Source organism: Aedes aegypti, chromosome 2, assembly GCF_002204515.2.
Source record: "Aedes aegypti strain LVP_AGWG chromosome 2, AaegL5.0 Primary Assembly, whole genome shotgun sequence".
Lineage (NCBI taxonomy): Eukaryota > Metazoa > Arthropoda > Insecta > Diptera > Culicidae > Aedes > Aedes aegypti.
The window spans coordinates 342,228,526-342,253,096 of NC_035108.1; the positions used below are offsets into that span (position 1 = coordinate 342,228,526).

Below are 24,571 nucleotides of genomic sequence, written 5' to 3' on the forward strand. Positions count from 1 at the left end.
TCCTGCAAGGAATCGATCAAGGAAGCGCTTTTTTCTGATCGCAGTACGCAGTTGAAAAGAGATGTCAGTTCAAACGGGAGCCGCTGTAGAAAATTTCTGCAAGGAATCGGCGAGAAATTTCTTTAGCAATTCCTGTTCAGCAGCAAATCAGGCTTGAGAATGAAACATTAGACGCAAACGGCTTTCCACAATGTTGTTTGTATTAGTTAGGTCCTTTGTTTGGTGTTATTGAAAATAAGGGTGGTCCACGTTTTCATAGAAATGGTGATACTAACTTTCTTATTTGTAGAAATTGTTTTATACATGCTTCGGCAAAGTTGTAGACCATTCAATTTCAAGCAACTTTTTGAAACAAGTTTCTTAAATTTCTTCTTCTTTTCTTAAATTGACTGATTTAGAGCTTTTTTTTCTACGGTGACATAGGGTGGTCCGAATAAAACTAGTTTTCTGACTCTAGCGTTTTCAATTCAAATATCTCATCAATGTATTCAATAAAACACTTTTAGAGCTTTGGAAAATGCGTAATTTGGTGAGTGAAGAAACTCGCTATCTTCTTTCGTTTGGGAGTTATTGTTGTTTTTCTCACAAAAAAATGCCTGTCAAAATTTCACTTTGATGCAGCCAAATTTTCAGTTTGAATTTGAACCACGAAAACTCACGAAACGAGATCAGACGTTCCGAGGCTTCGCGTTCCGTAGAACAAAAATGGCAGTTATCATTCTGTACCTAACCAATAACCTTCAAATTACAGTCAACTCTCCCTTACTCGATATTCCGTATCTCGATATCGAGTTAGAGAACCGCAGTAGAAATTGGTTTTCATGACTAGCACGATGGTTCTTTGTATCGCCTTTGCAGTGGTTTTGTGTTTTATAAGTCGATACCTCCCTAACTCAATGGTTCCTTCAATAATCAATTATAGAGAGTTGACTGTGTATCTACTCAGATCAATCAATTGTCAACCAACACTTAGCAATAAAGGCATTGTCCTTTTCTATTCTTTTTGCAACAATTCCATTCCGCAACAACAGTTTATCTCAACCTGAACAGAACATGACAATGATCGCTTAATATGTGCGTTGCGATTTTCTGGGCATTGCACTGCCATTTCCGGGAATTTTCTCCGTGTTAGTAAATATTGCCACATTATCGAATAACGACTTAAACACAAATTTGATTCTGTGTTTAAAATAACTAAATAATTTCGATTTTAAAGCGCTGCTACAACGCTGCCCCCAATGTTTGTCACGACAAATTTTCTTGTGATTGTATCCATATCCACGAAAGTTGGGACAAACGATTGTCATTGCGCTTGCCTTGTTTTTTGTTTTGCATTTGTTTCGATGCAAATTTAATACACTGACTTGGACAGTGTACATACTGTTTATGTAATGTACTACGCGAAGAAGAAAGAAAATCAAATCTCCACTGCATAGTTCAAAGTTGCTATCCATAATAGTCTATTTTCATCATTAGTAACTATTTCTTTTTTCAATCTTTCCCAAATTCCAGATGCCCATCGTAGTGCACTCTAGCAACAATTCTACACTCAAAGTACGGTGATGGGTCATTTTCGCCATCAGCACCATCACCGGGATCATTGCTGTCACTTCGGCCGGCCCAGGCCATGGCTGCTCGCGCTGTTCGCTGTCGCCGTCGTCCTCCAGCTAACGTTCCATCCTTGCTCCGGGCATGCGTTCGAGCAGCAGCAGCTCATCCAGAGCGATGCTTCCGACGTGGAATCTACCACCAGTGCCGTCGGATCGGCCACTCTCCCACCGTGTGAGCCCAGAGTGCTCGAAGATCTACCACCGGATCCGTTTTACGACGTGTCCGATCTGACCATTCAAGCTGCCAAATCGTTTGCCGATTTTCTCGCTGCCAAACGGATCGACACCAGCAAAGATGACCGAAAGTTGAACGTGGCCCGTGAGAAAGCCAACGAACTGGCTAGCTTTGTGCTCAAGGAGGACAGTGGATTACTTGCCGTTGGAATCGCTTCACCCCGACTTCCGTTGGCTGTGGTGCAATTTCGAGACAAAATCGACGCCGCCCACGCCAATTTGTCGGAGAGTAAAACGTTCCTGTCGACCTATTGGCGCGAACTGGGAGCGGCGTGGAACCAGAGCAATGGTGCCCAGTTTTGGGGTGCGCCTTTCCGGGACTGTGGTCCACTCTACGGGCGATGGCTGTGGCCTTTCAGCGTGACGGTAGAATCGCAAGGATACAAGTAAGTAGAAGGGGCTGCTCACACGCACTCCGGAAATATCGAACGATATCATTAACTGAATTGGGTTTGCTTGCTTCCGTCGTTCGGAATAATCGTAAATTATATTTATGGTATTGGGTTCGGGTTCTTTCACTGGAAATTACTATGGTTGCCTTTCGCACATTCATTCAGAGGATTGGCAAGGGAACAACAGCATAACAAGCAGTTAGCCTTCGTTCGCACACTTTCGTCTCAACATAATGTTTGTTTACAATTGGGCGAAATGTTCTAAATACTTGTAAGAAGCACGAAAACAAGGTTTTCATTCAATCAAACCTACAGCTTGGAGATGAACCAGCCACGGGCTGAAAATCTCCCTAATAAAGCTAATAATAATAATAACCTACAGCTTTAATGGACCATTCACAACCCACGTTATTTAATTGGGTCAAAAGGAATAGATGAGTAAACTTTCTGAAAATTGTGTTGAGCATACATATCCAACAGACTGGCTCAGCTCAGTACGGGAGAAAAATAAAGTTGTATAATTCCACGGGACACCCCCAGAATTATTCTTTAGAGTAAAAGGGAGAGTTCCTGAAAATTTCAGCACAATTGGTCGTTCCATGTGCTGGTGCTTTTGAACTGAAGTTAATATGGGATTTCCAGCCCCAACATATGGGAAATGTCATCTACTGTTTGGTTCAGGAAAATTGTTGATCGCGTTATCCAAAATGGGACCTCATGGTTCATGAAGGTTTGGTAAATATGTGCACCTGTTACATAGGAGCATTTTCATGCTAAAACTCAAATCGCGTGGACGCGAAGAAAGTTCTCATGTCTATTATTCGCTATTCAATATAACATTCTCCTTCCTAAAAAAAATGTTGTTATTAATTGATTTGAAAAATTGTAATTAATATTTTTGTTGAGAAAGCTCCAGTCTAGCCCCAAGTTTGGGAATACACTCCCGTGCAAACATTTGGGTTCAGCCCCTAAATAACATACACAAGTATTTTGTCCATATATCTGAAAACTATTTTATGACTCATTGGAAGCGCAATGAGTGAATCCTACTCCGTAGGATTAAATGAAAAAAAAAAGGAATTTAGTAGTAAACCATTTCATTTCACTAGAGTTGGTGTCCTTTGACAGATACGCGTATTTTGACCTCAACTGTAAGGCTGTCTTCAGTCTTGTGTACTAGACTCGAGTCCTAGGTTATATGTCCAAACTTAGGACTAGACCTCATGAAATCAAATGATATGGTTTGAGAAATTAGCTTTATATATAACACTGCGGAACACGTTTTTGTCTCCAGCATCAAAATACCTCTATTTACTCAATTAAGAATTGCTGAATCCATTGCCGTTTACATAATTATCATAGTAAAGTATATGAGGTGATATCACATTGAAAACACGTCCGTTTTTGTTCTTGGTTCAAATCAATGTGTCTTGTATCTTTCTTTTTGATTTACATCAAACCTTAACTCTACACTCAAGCTTAAGTCTACACAAACTTAAATTCTATGGGAGGAGCTTGGACTTATTTTTGTGAAGACGATAGCCAATCGTCATGAAGCAGGCTGTTTGTTCAACATGTGTCTTTTACTGCACGGGTGGTATTTTCTGTTTGTTCAACATTGAATGTGGGTCAGGCAAGTGTCAACTGCCTAGTCCCAAATTCAATGTTATGATATGGTCGAAATAACATGTTCATGAAAACATGTGTATGCAATAAATTTTGAATGAGGTCTGTTGTGAAATCTGAGTATGCACTAATGAATGTTGGCAATCAAGTGCCTTAATGTAAATTATGACTCGAGCAGTGAAATGGTATATGAATGATATTATTTGGGATGCTACACCTTCCCCCTTTAAAAGAATGATGCAACGAAGTGAAATCGTTCTAAAGAGTTTATCCAAACACCTCCACAATTGGAATAAAACTAATTTGAATTTATATCTAACCTTGAAATTTGGTTCATGTCAAACTCGGTGGAACTTTAAATATTATTTATATAATGCTAATGTATTTGGATTTCAAGTATCACAATTAATATAAAAATCAAAATAAAATTAAACTATTAGTCTATTCAAATGTACTTCTGTAATTTTTGTTGTTATTGGATCTTGTATTTTGCAGTTTGGTTCAGAAACTTCAACTACTGTATAAGGACCTGTATATATTTCATCTAGTTTTTTCCTGTTTTCATTGGTCAAATACACTGAATCTCCAACATGAACTTGGATCGAATTGCTTTTTGCTTCATATTGATCTTTTCGTAAAATTTTGTGCTTGATGAGGTTTTCTTTTGCTATTTCGTTTGTTCTTTGAATTTTGTATTTTAGTTCGTAGTAATATTCATTCAGATTATAAACGGGTTCAATTCCTTTTTCGTATATTTCATGTGGCAAGTTTGATTTCCGTCCAAATACTAACTCGTAGGGTGTGAATCCATGGTCAGTATGTGGAGTTGTATTGTATGAATAACTATAAAATTTCATCCACTCATCCCAGTCATTCTTTTGATCATTAATGAACGATCTCAGATACTCATTCAAGCATCTGTGATTTCTCTCTAATGATCCGATTGTCTGGGGATGGTAGGCAGTTGCAAATGATTGTATTATACCTAAAAGTTTACATATACGATCAAGTACATCGTTCTTATACTCTGTACCTTGATCTGATCTTAACTCAATAAATGAACCATATATAAGAATGAAGTTTTCTACTAAGGCTTTAGCTATAATTTGAGCTTCCTTAGTTTTAATGGGAATTAAAATTATATATTTAGTAAGGTCACATTGTATGCTTATGGCATATCTGTTTCCTTGTATGCTAATTGGTAAAGGTCCTACCGTATCTATCGATATTATTTCAAAAGGTGAGGATGGCGTTGTAGTTACAACCATTTTCTCCTTAGTATGTTTAATTATCTTGTTCTTTTTACACGATTCGCAGGCCTTCACAAATCGAGAAATTGAACTTTTCATGTCCCTCCAGGTGTATTGTTCACGGAGTTTGAGGTACAAGCGATGTTGTCCTATGTGTCCTCCTGTTGGTGTATCGTGGTAGTTTCGCAGTATTGTCTGGATTTCTTGTAAATCATCGATGAATCTTGGTGGTTGGTAAATTATGATTTGTAAATTTTTCAACGTATTATTCACTATCGTCTTGAACGAATTCAAAGAGACATTTTGGAATATATCGTCATTAATAGAAAGCGCTATTTGATTTACATTTAAAACTTTTGCATTTTTCTCGATTATTGGAAGTACAAATTCGAATATCTGACTTCCATTTTCATTATCTTGCCGTAGATGCGCTATAAATCGCTCTTCTTTTTTTTTTTTAGGATAAATCTCCAAATTTTATTTTTGATGTGCACATGGAGTTTCCATAATTTGTTCGTCTCAGATGGGTTCTCAGTAATGTAAGTCAAAAGGTGATCAATCTTTTGGCTACGCACTGGTGTATTTTGAACTTGTTTGCTTTTGTCATTTTGGCGTTGTTTATTTCGAGTCATTGATCTAGTGTTAACTACTAGAACATTGCCTCTTTTCAAATCATCCGAAGTCATTACAATACGTGATAATGCATCCGCACCAGTATTATTTTTACCTTTGATATACTCAATCGTAAAATCAAACTCTTCAAGGTCAATACGCATTTGAGTCAACTTAGAACTGGGATCTTTCATTCCGAATAAATATACAAGTGGTCTATGGTCCGTTCGTACTGTGAATTTATGACCATACAGATAAGCTCTAAAATATTTTATTGCCCAATGTATGGCTGTCAATTCTTTAAGTATGACCGGTTTATTCTTTTCGCCTTGTGTGAAAGTTTTGCTCGCAAATGCTATAGGCAAGTCGTTGTTTTCAAATCTTTGGGACAAGACTGCTCCGCATCCAACATCAGAAGCGTCTGTCGTGAGAATAAATTCTTTCAAAAAATCTGGGTATTGGAGAATAGTTGGTGACATTAAATATTCTCTTAATTTTTGAAATGCTGTTTCGCATTCCGAAGTCCACTGAAATTGCGCGTTCTTTTTCAAAAGTTGATTCAAAAGATGTGCCACAGTGGCAAAATTTGGCACAAATTTCCGATAATAATTGCTGAAAGCTACGAACCTTCGTACCTCGTCTGCATTATTGGGTTTTGGATAATTTTTTATTGCATCGAATTTTGAACTGTCGGGTAAAATTCCATGATCAGTTATATGATGTCCTAAATATGTCACCTCATTACGGAAAAATTTACACTTTTGGACATTAAGCTTAAGATTATAATGCCTTAAACGCTCAAAAACCTTTACTAAATTTGTTAAATGATGGTTTACAGAACAACCGATGACTACAATGTCATCGATGTATACAAAAGCGCACTCAGTGGCCAATCCAGCCATAGCTATTGTCATCATACGCTGAAAACTATTTGGGCTGATATTCAGTCCAAATGGCAGTCGCATAAAATGATAATGTCCAGTCTGAGTGGAAAAAGCAGTGTACCTTCTCGAGTCTCTTTCTAAAGGAATTTGGTGAAATCCCGACATTAAATCTAATGTTGAGAAATACTTTGCTCTACCAAGTTGATCTAAAATTGAATCAATTCTTGGTAACGGAAATTTATCAGCCATGACCTTCTTGTTTAGTTGTCTAAAATCGACAACTAACCGCCATTTTTTTTCTCCATTATTAGACCTTTTTGGAACTAAAAGTATCGGCGAATTGTATGGGGATACCGATGGCTCAATAATTTTTTCATTAAGCATCTTTTTTATTTGAGATTGAATTTCGACATTTTGAGAGTGAATTGATTTATAGTTGGGAATGTACGTAGGAACAGTATCATTCAAAACTATATTTTGTGAATAGAAATTATTGGTTGTTACTTTTTCGTTGGGTAAACAAAATATATCTGCATAATCGGTTATTAATTTGGTGAACTCTCTTCTTGAATATTCTGGCAGTTTACTTACATTTAACTCTTTTAAAATTTCTTGAACTCTTTCTGCGGAATTATTTTTATTTCTAGAAAATTGCATAATACAATAATCTTTCAGAGGTTCTAATTTAGGTTTAAATGTTGAATTAGATATATAAACAGGGTCATTACTTGTGTTTATAAACTTTACATAGGGCATTTCTGGTGAAATGATTGTATTTCCACAAAAAATTCCTGGTTGAATTTCTTCTGAAAGCACAACCATGTCTTCGCAAATGGGCAAATTAGATAATTTTCGAATAACTTCGCTTCTGTTTGGCAAAATAAACCCATTATTAACGTTATCCTCGATTGGAATAGATATTTGTACATCTCCCAAATTGAAGTTGAGTAACCATGTTTCGTAATCGATTATGCATTTATTCTTCGTCAAAAAATCCCTTCCTAAAATTCCATCTGTTGCTATCGGAAAATTGCTTGGTACCAAATGGAAAGTATGTCGGATGGTTAAACCATGATCAAAATATAGGTCAGTTACCGTAGTTGCTAGCGTATGTACAGCTCCGTCAGTAATACCCGTTAATCGAGTTTTTACTGCTGTGTCAATAATTTGCGTTGGTTCAATTACATCCATTTTAAAAAGTGATACGTCAGCTCCACAGTCAATGATAAAGCTGCATTTACGATTTGCCATGAGCGCACCAGCTGTTATGAAATTTGATGCGTTCAAATTTATGTTAAGGACGGTCGTTTGCATTTCGTTCGGAATGACTTCTACATGCGTTGGCCTAAAAAATGTTGTTGCATTTGACTAGTCTGCGACTGTTGGTTGGATTGCACGACGCCGACGTGAGCACACGTTGGCGATGCCTGATTTGCTGTATTGTTGTGTACTACGTTTCCACTTTGAGGTTGCTCGTTTGCGCAGTACACTCGACTGTTACCGTTTTGATGTCCATAATTTTGATGACGATTTTGACCATAGCCTCTGCCGCGATAATTGCCATTACCGCGATTACCACGTTGGTAAAAATCGCGATTTACTGGTCGTCTTTCGTTGAAATTTCGGTTTCGGAAGCGATCGAAAGATCGGTTCCGGTTTGTATGATTTTCATATTCCTTGCGCGAGGAATATTGTTTAAAGTTCCTCGGCGCATTATCAAATCTGCGATTGGTTTGGTTCCCTGCCTGCAGAATTTGCGATGTTGTGGTCGAGGTATTTTCGTTCTCAATCAAGATGTTGCATGCATCCTTCAGGGTATCAAATTTACCTATTTTCAACATCATTTTCGTTTCAGTAGATTGAGCCTGATTAATCATCGTCTTAACAGCGGCCTTTTGAGAGAGTTTCCTCGCTGCTTCTGCCGGAATTTGTTCCCTAACATAAGCTCGTGTCAGTTTGTCGCACAATTTTTCTACTTCTGCGTGAATTTTTGTACATCATTGCGGAGTCTCAAATTTTGTAAGTTACTGAGTGCTAAATCAGCACTCGTTTTATCAACACAGTTTTCCGTAATTTTCATGACGATCGTTGCTAAATCAGCAGGCACATCCGTAAACAATTCTCTTGCTTTGCCTGTTAGTTTAGTCAGAGCCAATTGAATTGTTCCAGGTTTTTGTGCTGCTGTTACGACACCGTCGAGAAAATTAATCGCGTCAGTGAATGATTTTGCTCCTTCTGGGCCACCATCATAGTTCGGAATTAATTCCGCTATTTTGGAAGCCGTCTCGATATTTAGCGCCATTTTATGTTTCCGATTTGTTATTATTATTCTGTTCACTATATTTTTAAATTTTATTTTAAAGAAATTTCCGCTTTCTAACTTCTTGTTGATTATTTCTAAAGAACTTTGGTACGATTCATTCGCAAATGTTATAAAACAGTCGTGTTGTAATTGCATTAAATCTGAATTTGATCGAATCAAATTTTGAATTTGAATAAAAAGTTCTTGGACTTGTGCTCTTTTTGCAAGTAAAGTCTCTGGTTTATAACACTTATTTATAGATTTTTTAAAATTTGTAGCAATTCGATTCAGTTCGTTGATTTTTTCTTCAATTACTTCAAACATCACATTTCAATTATACTGCTCATATATATCGAACCGATCAATCAAATTCAAAAATGGTGGGTAAAACAATTATATATATAGTGATTTACAATATATTTATAAATTTCTAACAAATCGCACAAAAATGGTGTGTAAACAAATATATGTCATGATTTTCATATTTCGCTCACCGACCGATGTCCTTTTTTCGATTTCCACTGCATCCGTTGGTCTAGCGTGAGTGGGCACATGTTATCACTCGGATCACTTCAGCTTCGTTGTTGGTCTGCCTCGTCTCTGCTCATCTCTTCTTGTTTTTATTGCACCTTTAAGCACTGTTTACCTATTAGAGGCTAGGTAGATGCCTTTTAGTTTTTGCTCTCATTACACACAAATCACCTGTACTTCTGCACCGTCTAACTGTGTCCATAAAAGTTTGGTTTCTTCTAGAACTGTTAACCATCCGCGTAAAATTGTAAATTGTAACACTATTGTTACTATTACCGCGATTACTGTTTTCACCAGCATTCTCTTCTTTTACCTTAATCACAAAGTGTTTTTCTTGTTCACTTTTCTGTTGCTAGTTCGTTTAATTTGCATAGCTTGTCTGCCCTCTTCAACACTTTGCTGTTTATTCTTCGCTGAATTAAAGCCCACAGGCTTAGCACGAGTTGTAAACTCACTCCAGCAGTCACGAACCACAGTGTCGTCTCGATCGTATCGAGTTTCGCGGAGTGTTCGTTCTGAGTGTTCACTATCTCAATGTGTGTGTCCCCGTTGTGTTGTACCTGAGCCTTTGACTCCTCGGTACCCATTTTTAATCTTCTTTTAACGAAAAATACCGAGATTTTTAAGAACACTTTAACACTTAACACTTTAACACAGATTTCCAAAGTTCACTTTTTAGTACCGAACATTGCCTGTTCGAATGTCAGGTCGCCATAAAGTATAAGCGGTGATATCACATTGAAAACACGTCCGTTTTTGTTCTTGGTTCAAATCAATGTGTCTTGTATCTTTCTTTTTGATTTACATCAAACCTTAACTCTACACTCAAGCTTAAGTCTACACAAACTTAAATTCTATGGGAGGAGCTTATTTTTGTGAAGACGATAGCCAATCGTCATGAAGCAGGCTGTTTGTTCAACATGTGTCTTTTACTGCACGGGTGGTATTTTCTGTTTGTTCAACATTGAATGTGGGTCAGGCAAGTGTCAACTGCCTAGTCCCAAATTCAATGTTATGATATGGTCGAAATAACATGTTCATGAAAACATGTGTATGCAATAAATTTTGAATGAGGTCTGTTGTGAAATCTGAGTATGCACTAATGAATGTTGGCAATCAAGTGCCTTAATGTAAATTATGACTCGAGCAGTGAAATGGTATATGAATGATATTATTTGGGATGCTACAATAGCACGTCTAGTTTTTGAGATATTAGGTGTTGAAAATGTAAAAATTGACTATTTCAGCCAACTTGCATGCAAGTTTGCCAGCTTGTAAGGAAATTAATTTGCTTAATTTGCCACAGAATTCAAACTTTATGTGTATAACAATACTTATGATCAAAGTTCATAATACTTTTCATGCGGAAAAGTTATTTTTTGATGGTTTAGAAAAGTATTGTATTTTGCCATATAAGAGTAACAAAAAATTTTGTATGGAGACTACAAGCATGTTAAAAAAATCGGTTTAATCTAAATTCAATCGTGAAATTTCAACCAAAATATATCTAAAACGAAAGTTTAGGTCCTCTTTTACATGCTTGGTGGATAAGATCACAAAAAAAAATTGATAAAATATACTTCAAATTTAAGCTAAACATCAACGAAACCAATGTTTTATACAACTTTGACGACCTGTAGCTAAAAATTGTGACGTGCTGGAAAATTTCTGAAAACGGCATCAGATTCAGCAACCCCAAATCTACTAGAGACACATAATTTGATTCTTGAGACACGCAAAAATGTCATTTTTGTTGCGCTGTGTAATCTAACGTAAATTCACTACATTGTTGTTCCTTCAGTGTATTTTTTCTTATAGTCAGTCCTTCTTATTTATTGGAACTTTACTGAAAAACACCATTTTTATCAAATGCGACGTTTTCGAGTTATGAATGTTCAAATCATAAAAATCATTTTATTTGATAGGCCTTTTTCAAAACCTAATCTAGAAAATATGAAAAAATGACGACAAATTTCATGTTTGATTGGTACTACATGTGAAAAGTTTCATTTTCATTGGAAATAGGCAGTCTAAAAATGCCATTTTTAATTGCGTTTTGAGCTTAAAATGCTCATATCTTGTACAAGCTTATAGAGCAGATGTGTCCAACCTTTTTAAACCGCAGCTCAAATTGGTGAAAAAATATTGTTCAGCTGGCTAAACTTTTCGGTTTTGCAATAATTTTTTACTTTTTTGCAATATTTAACGTTTTACTTGGAGGAATTGAGATGAAGATAATTGCTTTTGCTCAGGATTGTGTGAAATTCAGCCTGTGCATATCTAACCCGGGAATTTATGAGAATTATGTTAGATCTGGTATAAAATTTTTCGAAAAATCCTGATTTGGACACTGTGAGAATAATGTTCATAATTTTGTTAAAATCCTACCTAGATGTTTTTGTCGGAAATTGGTGTTTATCCAACAAAACGTTCGTTCTACCACCATACATTTACAATTTACCAGACATTGCAGAATTTGTTCTAATCTGATTTCAACGTAATATCGAGGAAAGCGAAGAAACACATCACACCTGTATCGGTTCATGATCAGCAATGTTTCGCAAGTTGTAACCAGATTGATCAATAACAGCAGCGAACGAGAGCCCAAAGAAAGAGAGCGATGATAAAACTCATTTCTCTCGCTCATTTACCATTAGGGGTAGCTGTCGTATCTTACAGGTGTGCATTGTGCAATCCCAAAACATATTATAACCATGGGCATAACTAGGATTTCCATCAGAGGGCGGCAAGTGATCTCAAAAACATATTCACGAATTTCATGCAAAATAACATACTATTCCTTTGACAGTTAGCAAAGAGGAGTGATCTTGGTTCAATTTGTTATCTACGTAATGGGTCCATTAACGCCTTAAAAAATTCTGGAATGGAAAATGCCTGAAGATTCGATTGGTAAAATTCCCATTGAACGGCAGTCAGGTAAAGGGATATAAGGTTTTCATAATTTTCACCTTAGAATTCCTGAAAAATTCTCACCTGCATTTCTTAAAGGAATGACTCCTAAATTACTTCAGGCATCTCAAAATCAGACAGATAAATTGTGTACGGATTAATATTGAGGATTTGGTTTTGATTTTCCATTCAGGTAATTTGTAGTCTAATTATGTAGAATCTATCGAATTGATTGCTTTAAATATAGAATTCATGAGTTCATAAGTTTTACTCCAAAAATTGTTCTGAGATTCCTCCGTGAACTAATCTAATGTTTTTTTTTCCAGAATACCACCTAATATTGTTTCAAGAGTTCAACCAACAATGCATCTAATGAAGAAAAATGGCTTCAAATAGTTCTTTTCATAAATCCATAAATCCATCCATATTCCATAAATCGATCCAAGATTTTTCTATGAACTCTTTCACATTTCTTCTAACTTTCTCCTGGGGATATATGCAAGATTATTCCCAAAACATTACCTTTGGTAATTTTGCTGGGGCTCTGCCAAAAAATTTTCATGAATTTTATACAAAAAATATTTCACTGAGTTCTTTTCTGAGAAAATTCTCTGGAGATTCTTAATAAAACTCATACAATGAATTTTTCATAATTTCTTTCAGAGATATCTAAGATTGTTTTAGTGAGAATAAATTCCTCAGATGCTTTTCTTAAAATTTCCTAAGAGACCATTTGGAAGAATTCCTCCAGAATTTCATATACAGATTGCTTAATAAATGTTCCCTAAAATACTCCGGAAATTAATCGAGGAGTTACTAATGGTTTTCCTTTCATAATTACTCCAGACATTCTTTCAGGAAACCCTCCAAGGATCTATCCAGAATTTGTATAAGAATATCCCTTGCAGAAACTTGTTGAAGCCAAGAAACAATATTCGGAAAATATCCTACGAATTCGGCAGAGGAAGTTTTAAATGATAGTAAGTCCTGAAGGAAGCATAAGATGAAGTCCTGAAAATCTCTGAAGCAATTTTTGATGTATCTGTAGAATGATTACTGTTTGAATATTTGGAGAAATCCTAAAAAACATCATAAGAACTTTTGAAATAGCTGCTGGAAGGATTGTTGAACTGCATTTCTGCATAGAGAACTTTCTGCAATCGTTATTACATATATATATATATATATATATATATATATACTTTTCAAACTTCTTAAAACTCATAAAGTATTTCTGGAGAAATTTCTACGAATGTTACCATTTTTTTTAAATAAAATTGCTTTGATTTAGAAATTTCTTGAAAAATCTTTGAAAGATCTCTTGGACACTCTAAGAGGTATTCCAGAACAATTTTTTGAATCTAACGTTGAATTTATTCGAGAACATATGAAAAAAATAAGAATTGAAAGAGAAGAAGATCATAACGTTATTCATAAGTCTCATTGAATTTCTAAAGGAATATCTTGAATTTACTAAGGAATAAAATTTAAAAAAAAAATACTAAAAATGATTTATTCCTAAAGCTGAACTCCGGGATTATATTCTGTTTGAGTTCGAGATGGAATGCATGAAAAATTTCTTAAAAAATATGCAGAAGAATTTCTTAGACGAATTATTGTAGGAATCTCTATAAACTTCCCTGTTAGTCTTTATTAGAACTCTTGAAACAATGCATTACGACCCTAAGCTTCCAATCGTCGTGGCACCGAACGTATCAAGCACTAGCATCGGGGCAGTCATCAATTCATCAAATCCCTGATGTCAGAATGAAAGCAACACGGTTCGAGAACGCACGCACCCGCGGAGCGTAGCAATGGACAATCTGAGAAAGAGGCCCGTTGGTCTATGCGGTGACCAAAATCCACAAATATTTGCTGGGACGTCTCTTCACACTACAGACCGTCCATAAGTCACTCATGTCCATCTTCGGTTCCAAGAAGGGCAGCTTGCAGGTCCTACTCAAGCATCGTCCATGTTTCATGCCCGGAGAGGACTACCAGCCTTTGAATCTTTTTTGACCGCAGTTTCTTGTGGAGCCCATACTACCGTGAATCGCAAGTCAGTCCCATGTGTAAAAAGTAGGCATTGAGAAAATGGGCTTTGAAGTTTCCAAATACGTTTTCCATACGAATATTCAAAATTTTCCAGAGGATTTGATCATGTTCAAATCTTAATGAAACTTTCAGAGTTTACTTTTCACTACTATATCCTTCCGAGAAAAATATCAAGATGATCAAAATACGATTCATTTTTGTGTGACACGGTGCGGAAATCTGTAGTGGGACTGATAAGCGGCTACTTTTCATTGTGGGACAATTTGACTTGCTATTTTTTCTTAATTTTTACGAACAAATCATATCATCTCATAAGTGCAGGTGAAAGAGCATTGAAAAATATGTTGAAAACCGACCTCAACTCAATTTTGACGAAAATGCAGATGGGACTAACTTGCGATTCACGGCAGCATAGTAGGCCTGACTTCGACTGATGATGGGCCTCCACATTTCACGGCTTCATTCGGCTGTTATCAGTCATTAGCAAGGATCCAAGGTAGACGAAATGGTCGACCACCTCAAAAGTATCCCTGTCTTTCGTAACACTGCCACCTAGGCGTAACACTGCCCTGTCGTGCTCGGTTCCACCAACTAGCATGTACTTTGTCTTGGACGCATTCACCACCAGTCCAACTTTTGCTGCCTCGCGTTTCAGGCGGGTGTACAGGTCTGCCACCTTTTCAAATGTTCGACCAACAATGTCCATATCATCCGCGAAGCAAACAAATTGACTGGATCTCGTAAAAATTGTACACCGGCTGGCTTCGCATAACACCTTCTAGCGCAATATTGAACAACAGACACGAAAATTCATCACCTTGTTGTACAGCCCGGCAGGATTCAAACGAACTGGAGTGTTTGCCTGAAATCTTCATACAATTTTGCACACCTTCCATCGTTGCTCTTATCAGTCTCGTGAGCTTCCCGGGAAAGCTGTTCTCGTCCATGATATTCTATACTATCGTATGCCGCATTGAAATCGATGAAAAGGTGATGCGTTGGGACCTGGTATTCACGACATTTTTGGAGGATTTTCCGTTCAGTAAAGATCTGGTCCGTTGTTGATCTGTCAACGAAGTCTACAAAGCCAGCCTGATCACTCGTTTACTACGGATGACAGACAATAGAAGATGATCTGGGATAATACTTTGTAGGCCGCATTTAGAATGGTGATCAATATTTCTCACAATTTAGTTGGGGCATATTACCCCTTCATTCCACTCCTCTGGTAGCTGTCCTGTTTCCCAGATTGTGCCTTTCAGCCGGTGCAGACAAATAACCAGCCTCTCCGAGCCCATCTTTATGAGCTCAGCTCCGACGCCATCCTTACCAGAAGCTTAATTGTTCTTGAGGTGAATGGCATTCTTTACCTCCCTCAAAGTGGGGGCTAGTTAGTTTCCACCGTCCGCAGTACTGACGAAGGCATTTTCTCCGTTGTCTCGACCTTCATTGCTTGTGCTCTCAGAGTCATTCAGGTGTTTGTCGAAGTGCTGCTTCCACCTTTCTAACACCTCACGCTCGTCCGTCAAGATGCTCCCATCCTAATCCCTGCGCATCTCGGCTCGTGGCATGAAGCCATTGTGAGATGCGTTGAGCTTCTGATAGAACTTACGTGTTTCATGAGACCGGCACAGCTATTCCATCTCCCCGTACTTCGTTTCTTCCAGAGAATGGACTCTACTTCCTGGTAATAGTCAAACTGTTGAATCAAACCTCCGCAACATTCGACGTTCCAGAGGTAATCGTTTCGGACAACGGTACCCAATTCTCAAGCCACGAATTCCATCGCTCCGTACAATCCACAAATCAAATGACCTAGCCGAAAAATTCGTGAACAAACTGAAGAGAAGCCTCCAGAAAATCCACTGAGATGATGTTTGGCAGATCACTACGTACCGTTTCATAATTCCTCAGGCCAAGCAGAAGCGAAGGAGAAAACAAATCCAGAAATAGAACTGTGCAAACGAAGCATGGCGCAGTCAAGAGAAGTTTCCAGCACCGAGATTCCGTGTACGCCAAAGTTCATCGAGCAAACTCCTGGCATTCGAAACCAGCAACCGTCATCGAGAAGATCGGATCCGTGAATTACCATGTGTTCCTTGAAGATAGACATCGCTTGATACGGTCGCATGCAAACCAGCTCAAGACATGTTTTCCGGAAAAAAAAGTCTAGCAAGTCAGCCTACTCCACACTACTTGTACTACTACACTCCCGTGCAAAAGTTTGGGTTCACCCCCTCAAAAACATACAAAAGTGTTCTGTTCATATCTCTGTCATTCGAGTGTTCGGGATATTGTTGTTATACAACACGCGCGAGTCACTCTACTTTGCAACCCTCTTTTAGATTATAAATACTTCGTTAAAATTTACCAAACTTCGGTTATACAAGAAGTGTCACCAGAGATTTCATTATAAACTTGAAATTGGTGGAAAAACAGTGATATAGTGCCGAATAACACAGAAATAGTGGTCATATCACGTGGCGCATGAACAATACCACCACAAAGACTATACACAGTGTGCAGTGAAAAGGTGAATCAACCCGAGTGGTGGATTGTACTAATCAACGTACAATCTCGATATCGCACGTACTTTTGAAACGGAGAAAAAAAAAGCAAAGCAACTTTGAAACAAACTGTTGCTAGGCTGGAAGTTCTTCAGGGCCTCCTGGGGGGCCCAGGCATGAACCTCCAGGAAGCAGCAGACAACCCTATTGGATGAGGACTGCGGACGACATAGGTACTATGGTGTTGCTGCTACGGCGCAGATCAAGCAGAACAAACGATGACAGCACGAAAAGCAATGCAGATCGGAATGAGCAATTGCCTCTTCCGAACCCCTTTATTGTTGGAACATCCATTGAGCTGGCAATCGGATCGAAAGTTGATGCTACGCGTGAAGGGCGAGGAACGCGGTATCTTCTCCGCACCTCCTCTAAGTCTGTATTCAATAAACTGACGAAGATAACAGAGCTCACCGATGGAACTCAAGTTGAGATCATTTCGCATCCCACATTGAATACAGTACAAGGCACAGTGTACGATCCAGATTCGAAGGACATGAGCGAAGAAGAGATTTTAGGATATCTTAGTTCGCAAGGAGTACACGCAGTCCGGAGGGTTAAGAAACGTGTTAACAATGTTCAACAAAATACACCTCTGCTAGTTCTGTCGTTTCATGGCACTCAGCTACCCAAGTTCGTGTATTTTGGGCTTCTACGTATACCGGTTAAGGTCTATTACCCATACCCAATGATCTGCTTCAACTGCGGTGCATATGGTCATTCCAAGAAGAATTGCCAAAATTGCGATATTTGCCTGCATTGCTCTCAGTCGCATGAGCAAAATGAAGGGGAAAAATGTAATAACGCTCCACATTGTTTACACTGCAATAAAAGACATGCAATAACTTCACGAGATTGTCCGAAATACAAGTCTGAGCAAAAGATAATTCAGATCAAAGTCGATCAAGGTGTATCGTTCCCTGAAGCCAGAAGAATTTACGCAGACGAACTTAAGAAAGAAACATTTGCCAGTGTTGTCCAAGATCGTATTAGCAACGAGATGGCCGTGAAAGATCAAATGATCACAGCTTTGCAAAAACAAGTAGCGGTCCTCACCAAAGAACTCGCAGACCTCAAAACCGCTATCAGGTCTAGAGCTCATAGCCAATCTCCGGCTCCAAGGAACACCAAAACATCAAATGCTCGAATTTCAGCATCTCAACCATCATCAGTTCAAAATCCCTCCGCTTCGAATGGATCAAAAGCTGATTCACCCTCTAAAAATGCAAACGCTAGACCATCACGAAAAGATAAGTGCTTCATCTCCCCACCAGCAAAGAAATCTAATTGCAACGACGCCAACACTTATGACCTTCGAAACCGTAGCAAAAGTGTAAAACGTTCTATGGATATATCCCCTACCGCTGATAGCAACCTGGGTAAACGCTTTTCAGGTCAACAGACCAGAAATGACCTCATCAGTCCTAACACATGATGGATGACGAACAAAAAATAGACTTTTCTACCACAGACCACGCAATGTACCTGGAACTGATAATGGAAGAACAATCATTAGACGGCATAGACTATAGCGAAACCCCCATGGAAAATGATTTTGGACACCGATTGGAACCAGTGCAAAGCAACATACTTCTGCAATCAGAGCGGTTTGAAGGACAGCAAAGCGAAACGCCTATTTCGCTTCCGAAACAGGCAGCGAGTTCGTCTGGACAGATGGTTTGGAACGTCAACAGTCTTCCCGCTGATTATCAAGCTTACAACTTAACTGCTTCTGAAATAAGAAGCCATCTATAGAACTCCGTTAAGCTGAACCATGTATTTAATCAACACGTTCGATGCGTCATTACTCTGTCATTTGCTTGCTGGGATAAATACCCGGCACTTACTGATTCGCCAAGCGCGAGGCCTTCCATGTCGACCCTGACCAGGGATGTTCCGGATTTTTCCGATGAGCCCCTGGCGGCAGTCGACATGGACCTCTGCCACTCTCGGGCAAGTATCATTTCATTTCAAAAGTTTTTATCTGCAACACACACTACCCCCGTGTCGCTTTTCAGAAATCTGAAAAATATTCAACGTCCATCTGGCATCTTGGGTACAACACCCACAATAATCCAGAGTATGGTTCTACAACCTCTACGAATAATTGGCCAAGCGCATAACATCGAACATCTTTCAACCCATACAACTACCGACCTTGCGATGCCCGCCGAACCGACAACGGTTGTTCAACCCTATGTTACTAATTGTGGAGTAACGCTCACGCGGGGAGGGGCCAGAAATCATAACGCCCGTCCATCCAAGCCGTTGATCAACAACTGGAACTCAACTCTACCTGAATCGGTGAAATCGAACTCTACTGCCTTCGATCGGTTTCGTCGCATAACCACGCATCCATCTACAAGCCGGAGACCACATCGAACAACATCTGATTCGCGAAGCGCGAGGCCTTCCATGTTCCGGATTTTTCCGATGAGCCCCTGGCGGCAGTCGACATGGACCTCTGCCACTCTCGGGCAAGTATCATTTCATTTCAAATGTTTTTATCTGCAACACACACTACCCCCGTGTCGCTTTTCAGAAATCTGAAAAATATTCAACGTCCATTTGGCATCTTGGGTATAAGAGGCACAATAAAACCAGAGTATGGTTCTACAACCTCTACGAATAATGGACCAAGCACATGACATCGAACATCTTTCAACCCATACAACTACCGACCTTGCGATGCCCTCCGAACCGACAACGGTTGTTCATCCCTATTGTGAAGTAACGGTACCGCGGGAAGTGGCCTGCAATCATAACGCCCAACCATCCAAGCCGTTGACCAGCAACTGGAACTCAACTCTACCTGAATTCGTGAAATCAAACTCTACTGCCTACGATCGGTTTCGTCAAATAACCACGCATCCATCTACAAGCCGGAAACTACATCGGACTAAAACTGATTCGCCAAGTGCGAGGCCTTCCATGTCGACCCTGACCAGGGATGTTCCGGATTTATCCGATGAGCCTCTGGCGGCAGTCGACATGGACCCTTGCCAAACCTGGGCAAGTACTCCTCCATCTTTAGAACCTCATAGTTCTGCAAACCATACTTTCGAGTCACGTTTTTCAGATTGCTACCGAATATCTTGCAGTCGTGGACCCTCACCAGAAAGCAGAGCATCTTCAAACGAAACGAGCATCAACGAAAACTCGAAGAAGGAAACGCTGTTTTTGAAATGGAATGTTCGTGGCTTCTGGTGCAATCAAGCAGAGCTAATAAAGCTTGTAGACTGTGAACTACCTCTTGCAATAGGACTGCAAGAAATGATGACTAGATCGCTAACCAATACTATTAAAAATCGGTACAACTGGATACTTGCTGATCGTCATTATAATCAAGGAGGCGGAGCTGCAGCGCTTGGAATACTGAATGAAATTTCTCACCAATTGCATCAAATGAGCTCGTCCATCCCTACCTGCGTCGCCAGATTGAATGCACCGTACAACCTCACTATTGTCTCAATATACGTTCCACCTAATGCAGAGGATGAAGAAGTAGTCAGCACGCTGGACAATCTCATAACAAATCACCAACCACCATTCGTTATTGGAGGAGACTTTAATGCAGCGCATGAGGCTTGGGGCAGTACAAAATCATCAAAGCGAGGGTGGTTACTGTTGGAGTGGTTCGTCAACCATCAGCTTGTCGTCTTAAACAATGGAGAACCTACATTTATTAGCTCAGCGCATGGCACCACCTCAGCCATAGACCTTACTGTGGCTTCTCAAAGTCTGGCAAGCAAACTCTACTGGTCGATAGAGAAAGACACTTACGGAAGCGACCACTTCCCCATCGAAATACGTCTCCAAAGCAACTCCCCAAAACCATTATGCCGTAAGTGATGACTTTACAAAGATGCTGACTGGGCTGCTTTTGAACAAAAAATTCTGGAGAATTTTTCAAGTGAAGAGCCTTTACCGATAGAACAACTAGGAGAAAAAATAATTGACGCCACCAATTCTTCTATCCCGAAAACAACAGGAGTCTATAGAGGTAAATTCCAAATCTGGTGGACGGAGGAAGTACAACAGAGAATTAAAGCACGTCGAAAATCTCTCAGAAAGCTGAAGAAACTTTCAAACAATGACCCACAACTAGAAGCAGCTCGCAAAGAATTCCAGGAAGCGCGATCGTTAGCTAGAAAAGCAATATACAAAGCTAAGAAAGAGTCATGGGATAGCTTTTGTCAATCGTTCAATCCAAATACACCTTCGGATATCCTATGGAATAACTACCATCGCCTAAACGGCCAAAGGAAAACAGTGCAAAGAGGCCTAACGATCGATGGGAAACACGTGCAAGACCCAACTCAAATAGCTGAGCACTTTGCAGACTACTTCTATTCAACATCTTCAGCAAAAGAACACCAATCAACTGAACCCACTCAGCCCATTCCGGCACGCGTAGAAAATTCAAACCTGGACAGCGACTTCACCTTACAGGAGCTTATCCGCGCCATAGACGCCGCAAAAGGACATTCTACGGGTTGTGATAATGTAGGTTACCCTATGATACGACGCCTTCCACTAGCAGGGAAGTTAGCAATGCTTCGAAGTTATAATTCCGTCTGGTCAGCTGGACGATTTCCAGAATGCTGGAAACAAGGATTAGTTGTTCCCATTCCTAAGCCAGGGGCAAATCTGCAAAATGCCGATGGCTACCGACCAATAACACTGCTTAGCTGTATAGGGAAGATCTATGAGCGAATGGTCAATCATAGGTTAATGACCTATTTGGAAGAGAACCAGGTATTAAATGATCATCAACACGCTTTTAGAGCCGGCCGTGGTACTTCTTCCTATTTTGCAGAACTAAGGGAAATTATAGCAAATGCTAAGCAATCCGGCTCACATGTCGAATTTGCAATTCTAGACATTAGAAAAGCGTACGACCAAACCTGGAGGCCGAACATTCTGAAACAGATTGAGAAGCTGAATATTGGCAAATGCATGCGCAGCTGTATAATGAACTTTCTCGAAAACAGACGGTTTCTTGTTAGTTATGGTGGAATTACATCAACAGAGCGTATTCAAGAAAGCGGGGTTCCTCAAGGCTCAGTACTCGCTGTAACCTTATTTTTACTAGCCATCAATTCAGTTTTCGATGCTGTACCCAGAAATATCCGCACACTTGTGTACGCAGATGACATCATATTGATATCGATATCAAAGCACCTTCCAAGGGTTCGAAGCTCCCTGAAAAAGGCAGTAGAAGCCGTAGACATATGGGCAAAAAGTGTGAACTTCTCTCTGTCAGCTCCAAAATCCTGTATTCTACATTGTTGTAAAAAACGTAGACATAGATGGCGTAACTCTCGTCTGCATATCAAAATTGACAATGAAAGTATCCCTGAAGTGAACGTTGCTCGATTTCTCGGTGTATGGATCAATCGACGGGGTGAATTCTCCGCTCATGGAGCGAAAACCAAGGAATCCCTGCAAAATCGCATACAATACTTGAAAGCTATAGCGCCAAAAGCTGACAGAGCAACGATCGGGCGAATTGCTGAGGCCACCTGCATTTCCAAGCTTTTTTACGGAATAGAGCTATTTGGTTTGGATCTATGTAACACGTTCCAAACGACATATAACCAAATAGTGAGAATCACCTCCGGAGCAGTACAGTCATCTCCCGTTATGACTCTAGTCGTCGAAGCTGGTGAACTACCGCTTAAATTGCGAATGTCTGAAATTCTTATCCGAAGACTTTGTAGATTAGAAGAAAAATCGACATCTCATCCCTATCCACATCTTCGAGAAGCAGCAAATAGTGCACTCTTTGCAGAAACAGGGGAACAAATTCCCAACATAGCCTAATTACACCGTGATACAATCAGACCATGGCACAACAAAACCATCAAAGTTGATTGGACTATCAAGCATGGGTTTAAAAATGACAGAACTCCATGAACGCAACCGCTTCGGTGCATGAACTTCTGCACACAAAATATGACAAACATGATAAATTCTATACGGATGGCTCAAAATGCGACAATTTGGTTGGTCTCGCAGTTGTGGGAAGAGGCATAACTGTTGAAAAAAGTTTACCCTTTCAATGTAGCGTATATTCCGCCGAAGCAGCTGCGTTACACACCGCCGTCTGTTTAGCTGATCGCTCGCCAACTGTTATTTTATCCGACTCCGCAAGTTGTTTGACAGCTTTGAATAAAGGAAAATCAAAGCATCCGTTTATACAAGCAGTTGAAAGAGAAGCTCTCAATAAGGACGTTACTTTCTGCTGGATTCCAGGACATTCCGGTATTAGCGGGAACGAAGATGCTGATCATGCGGCCCATCGAGGAAGAATATCCCATCTAGCACAAGTTGAGATTCCTGCCATTGATGTTATCAACTGGGCCCACCATCTTTTTCAGCTTGCGTTCCAAGCAGCCTGGGAATCACACCGCCCAACGTTCTTAAAACGATGTAAAACAACCACCAAGAAGTGGAACGATAGAGAAGATCGATATGAGCAACGCGTCTTGACTCGACTTAGAATCGGTCACACTAGGTTGACAAAAGAGCATTTGTATAACAAATTAGTTTCGAAAAATTGTGACGTTTGCCACACTGAACTTTCAGTCGAACATATAGTATCAAATGGCATAAAATACGACAATATCCGTGAAGAACTAGGTATCAATAGTGACTTAAAAATAGCATTAGGAAACAACAAGCATGAAGAAGTCAAGATACTGAAATTCTTCAAAAAATGTAAATTATATGATAAGTTGTAAACACAATATCTTCTAAAGAGGTGAATGAACCAGTTGGTTTAAAACCTCTATAAATAAACAAAAAAAAAATATCTCTGTGATTACACGTCCAATTGAAACTCTTTAAGCCGCATTCGAAAGGCAATGAATTATTTTTACTTCGTATGTATTTTTCCTAAAGCATTTTTTGAATTTTGCATACTAAATTTTTACTTAAAGTTGTGACATTTTTCAAAAAACGTACTGAAAAATCATATCTAATTTCCTCAGCAATGGGTCGACCAAAATTTTAAATCAAAGTGTCATTAGAATCGTAATCTTATATTCTTTGAAGAGACCCCACGAAATTTTGGCGGAAAAATCTGGAAAGTATTCAAAATCAATGAAACAGTCAGTCAAGTCATCGTGCAAAAGTTTGGGTTTACCCCTCAGTATGATGCAAATCGTGCAAAAGTTTGGGTTCACCTGAGCCGCACGCGCATCATTTTTGTCAATATCTTAGCAATTTTTCAACCGATTTTAATAGTTTAAAGCTTTTTTGAGCGCAAATAATGGTGCCTACATGATTGGTTTGAGATTTCACAGATTTAAGTAAGTTCAGGTGAACCCAAACTTTTGCACGATATATCATACTGAGGGGTGAACCCAAACTTTTGCACGATGACTTGACTGAATGTTTCATTAATTTTGAATAGTTTTCAAATTTTTCCGCAAAAATTTCATGAATGGTCTTCAAAGAATATAAGATTTCGATTCTAATGACACCTTGTTTTAAAATTTTGGTCGATCCAATGCTGAGGAAATTAGATATGATTTTTCAGTGTGTTTTTTGAAAAATGTCACAACTTTAAGTAAAAATTTAGTAAACAAAGTTCA

The 24,571-nt window shown here is 39.1% G+C and overlaps 1 protein-coding gene across 7 annotated transcripts in view; it reads left to right on the forward strand.

Annotated features, from left to right (window-relative positions):
- LOC5579463 (probable G-protein coupled receptor 158) overlaps window positions 1-24,571 on the forward strand; it is a 382,902-nt gene that overhangs the window by 187,371 nt on the left and 170,960 nt on the right. For all 7 annotated transcript variants that reach the window (XM_021846130.1, XM_021846133.1, XM_021846132.1 and 4 more), the window contains one exon: window positions 1,513-2,230. In XM_021846130.1, coding sequence (XP_021701822.1) covers window positions 1,563-2,230 — 668 coding nt within the window. In that variant the 5' untranslated portion in view covers window positions 1,513-1,562. The remainder of the gene's footprint in view (window positions 1-1,512; window positions 2,231-24,571) is intronic.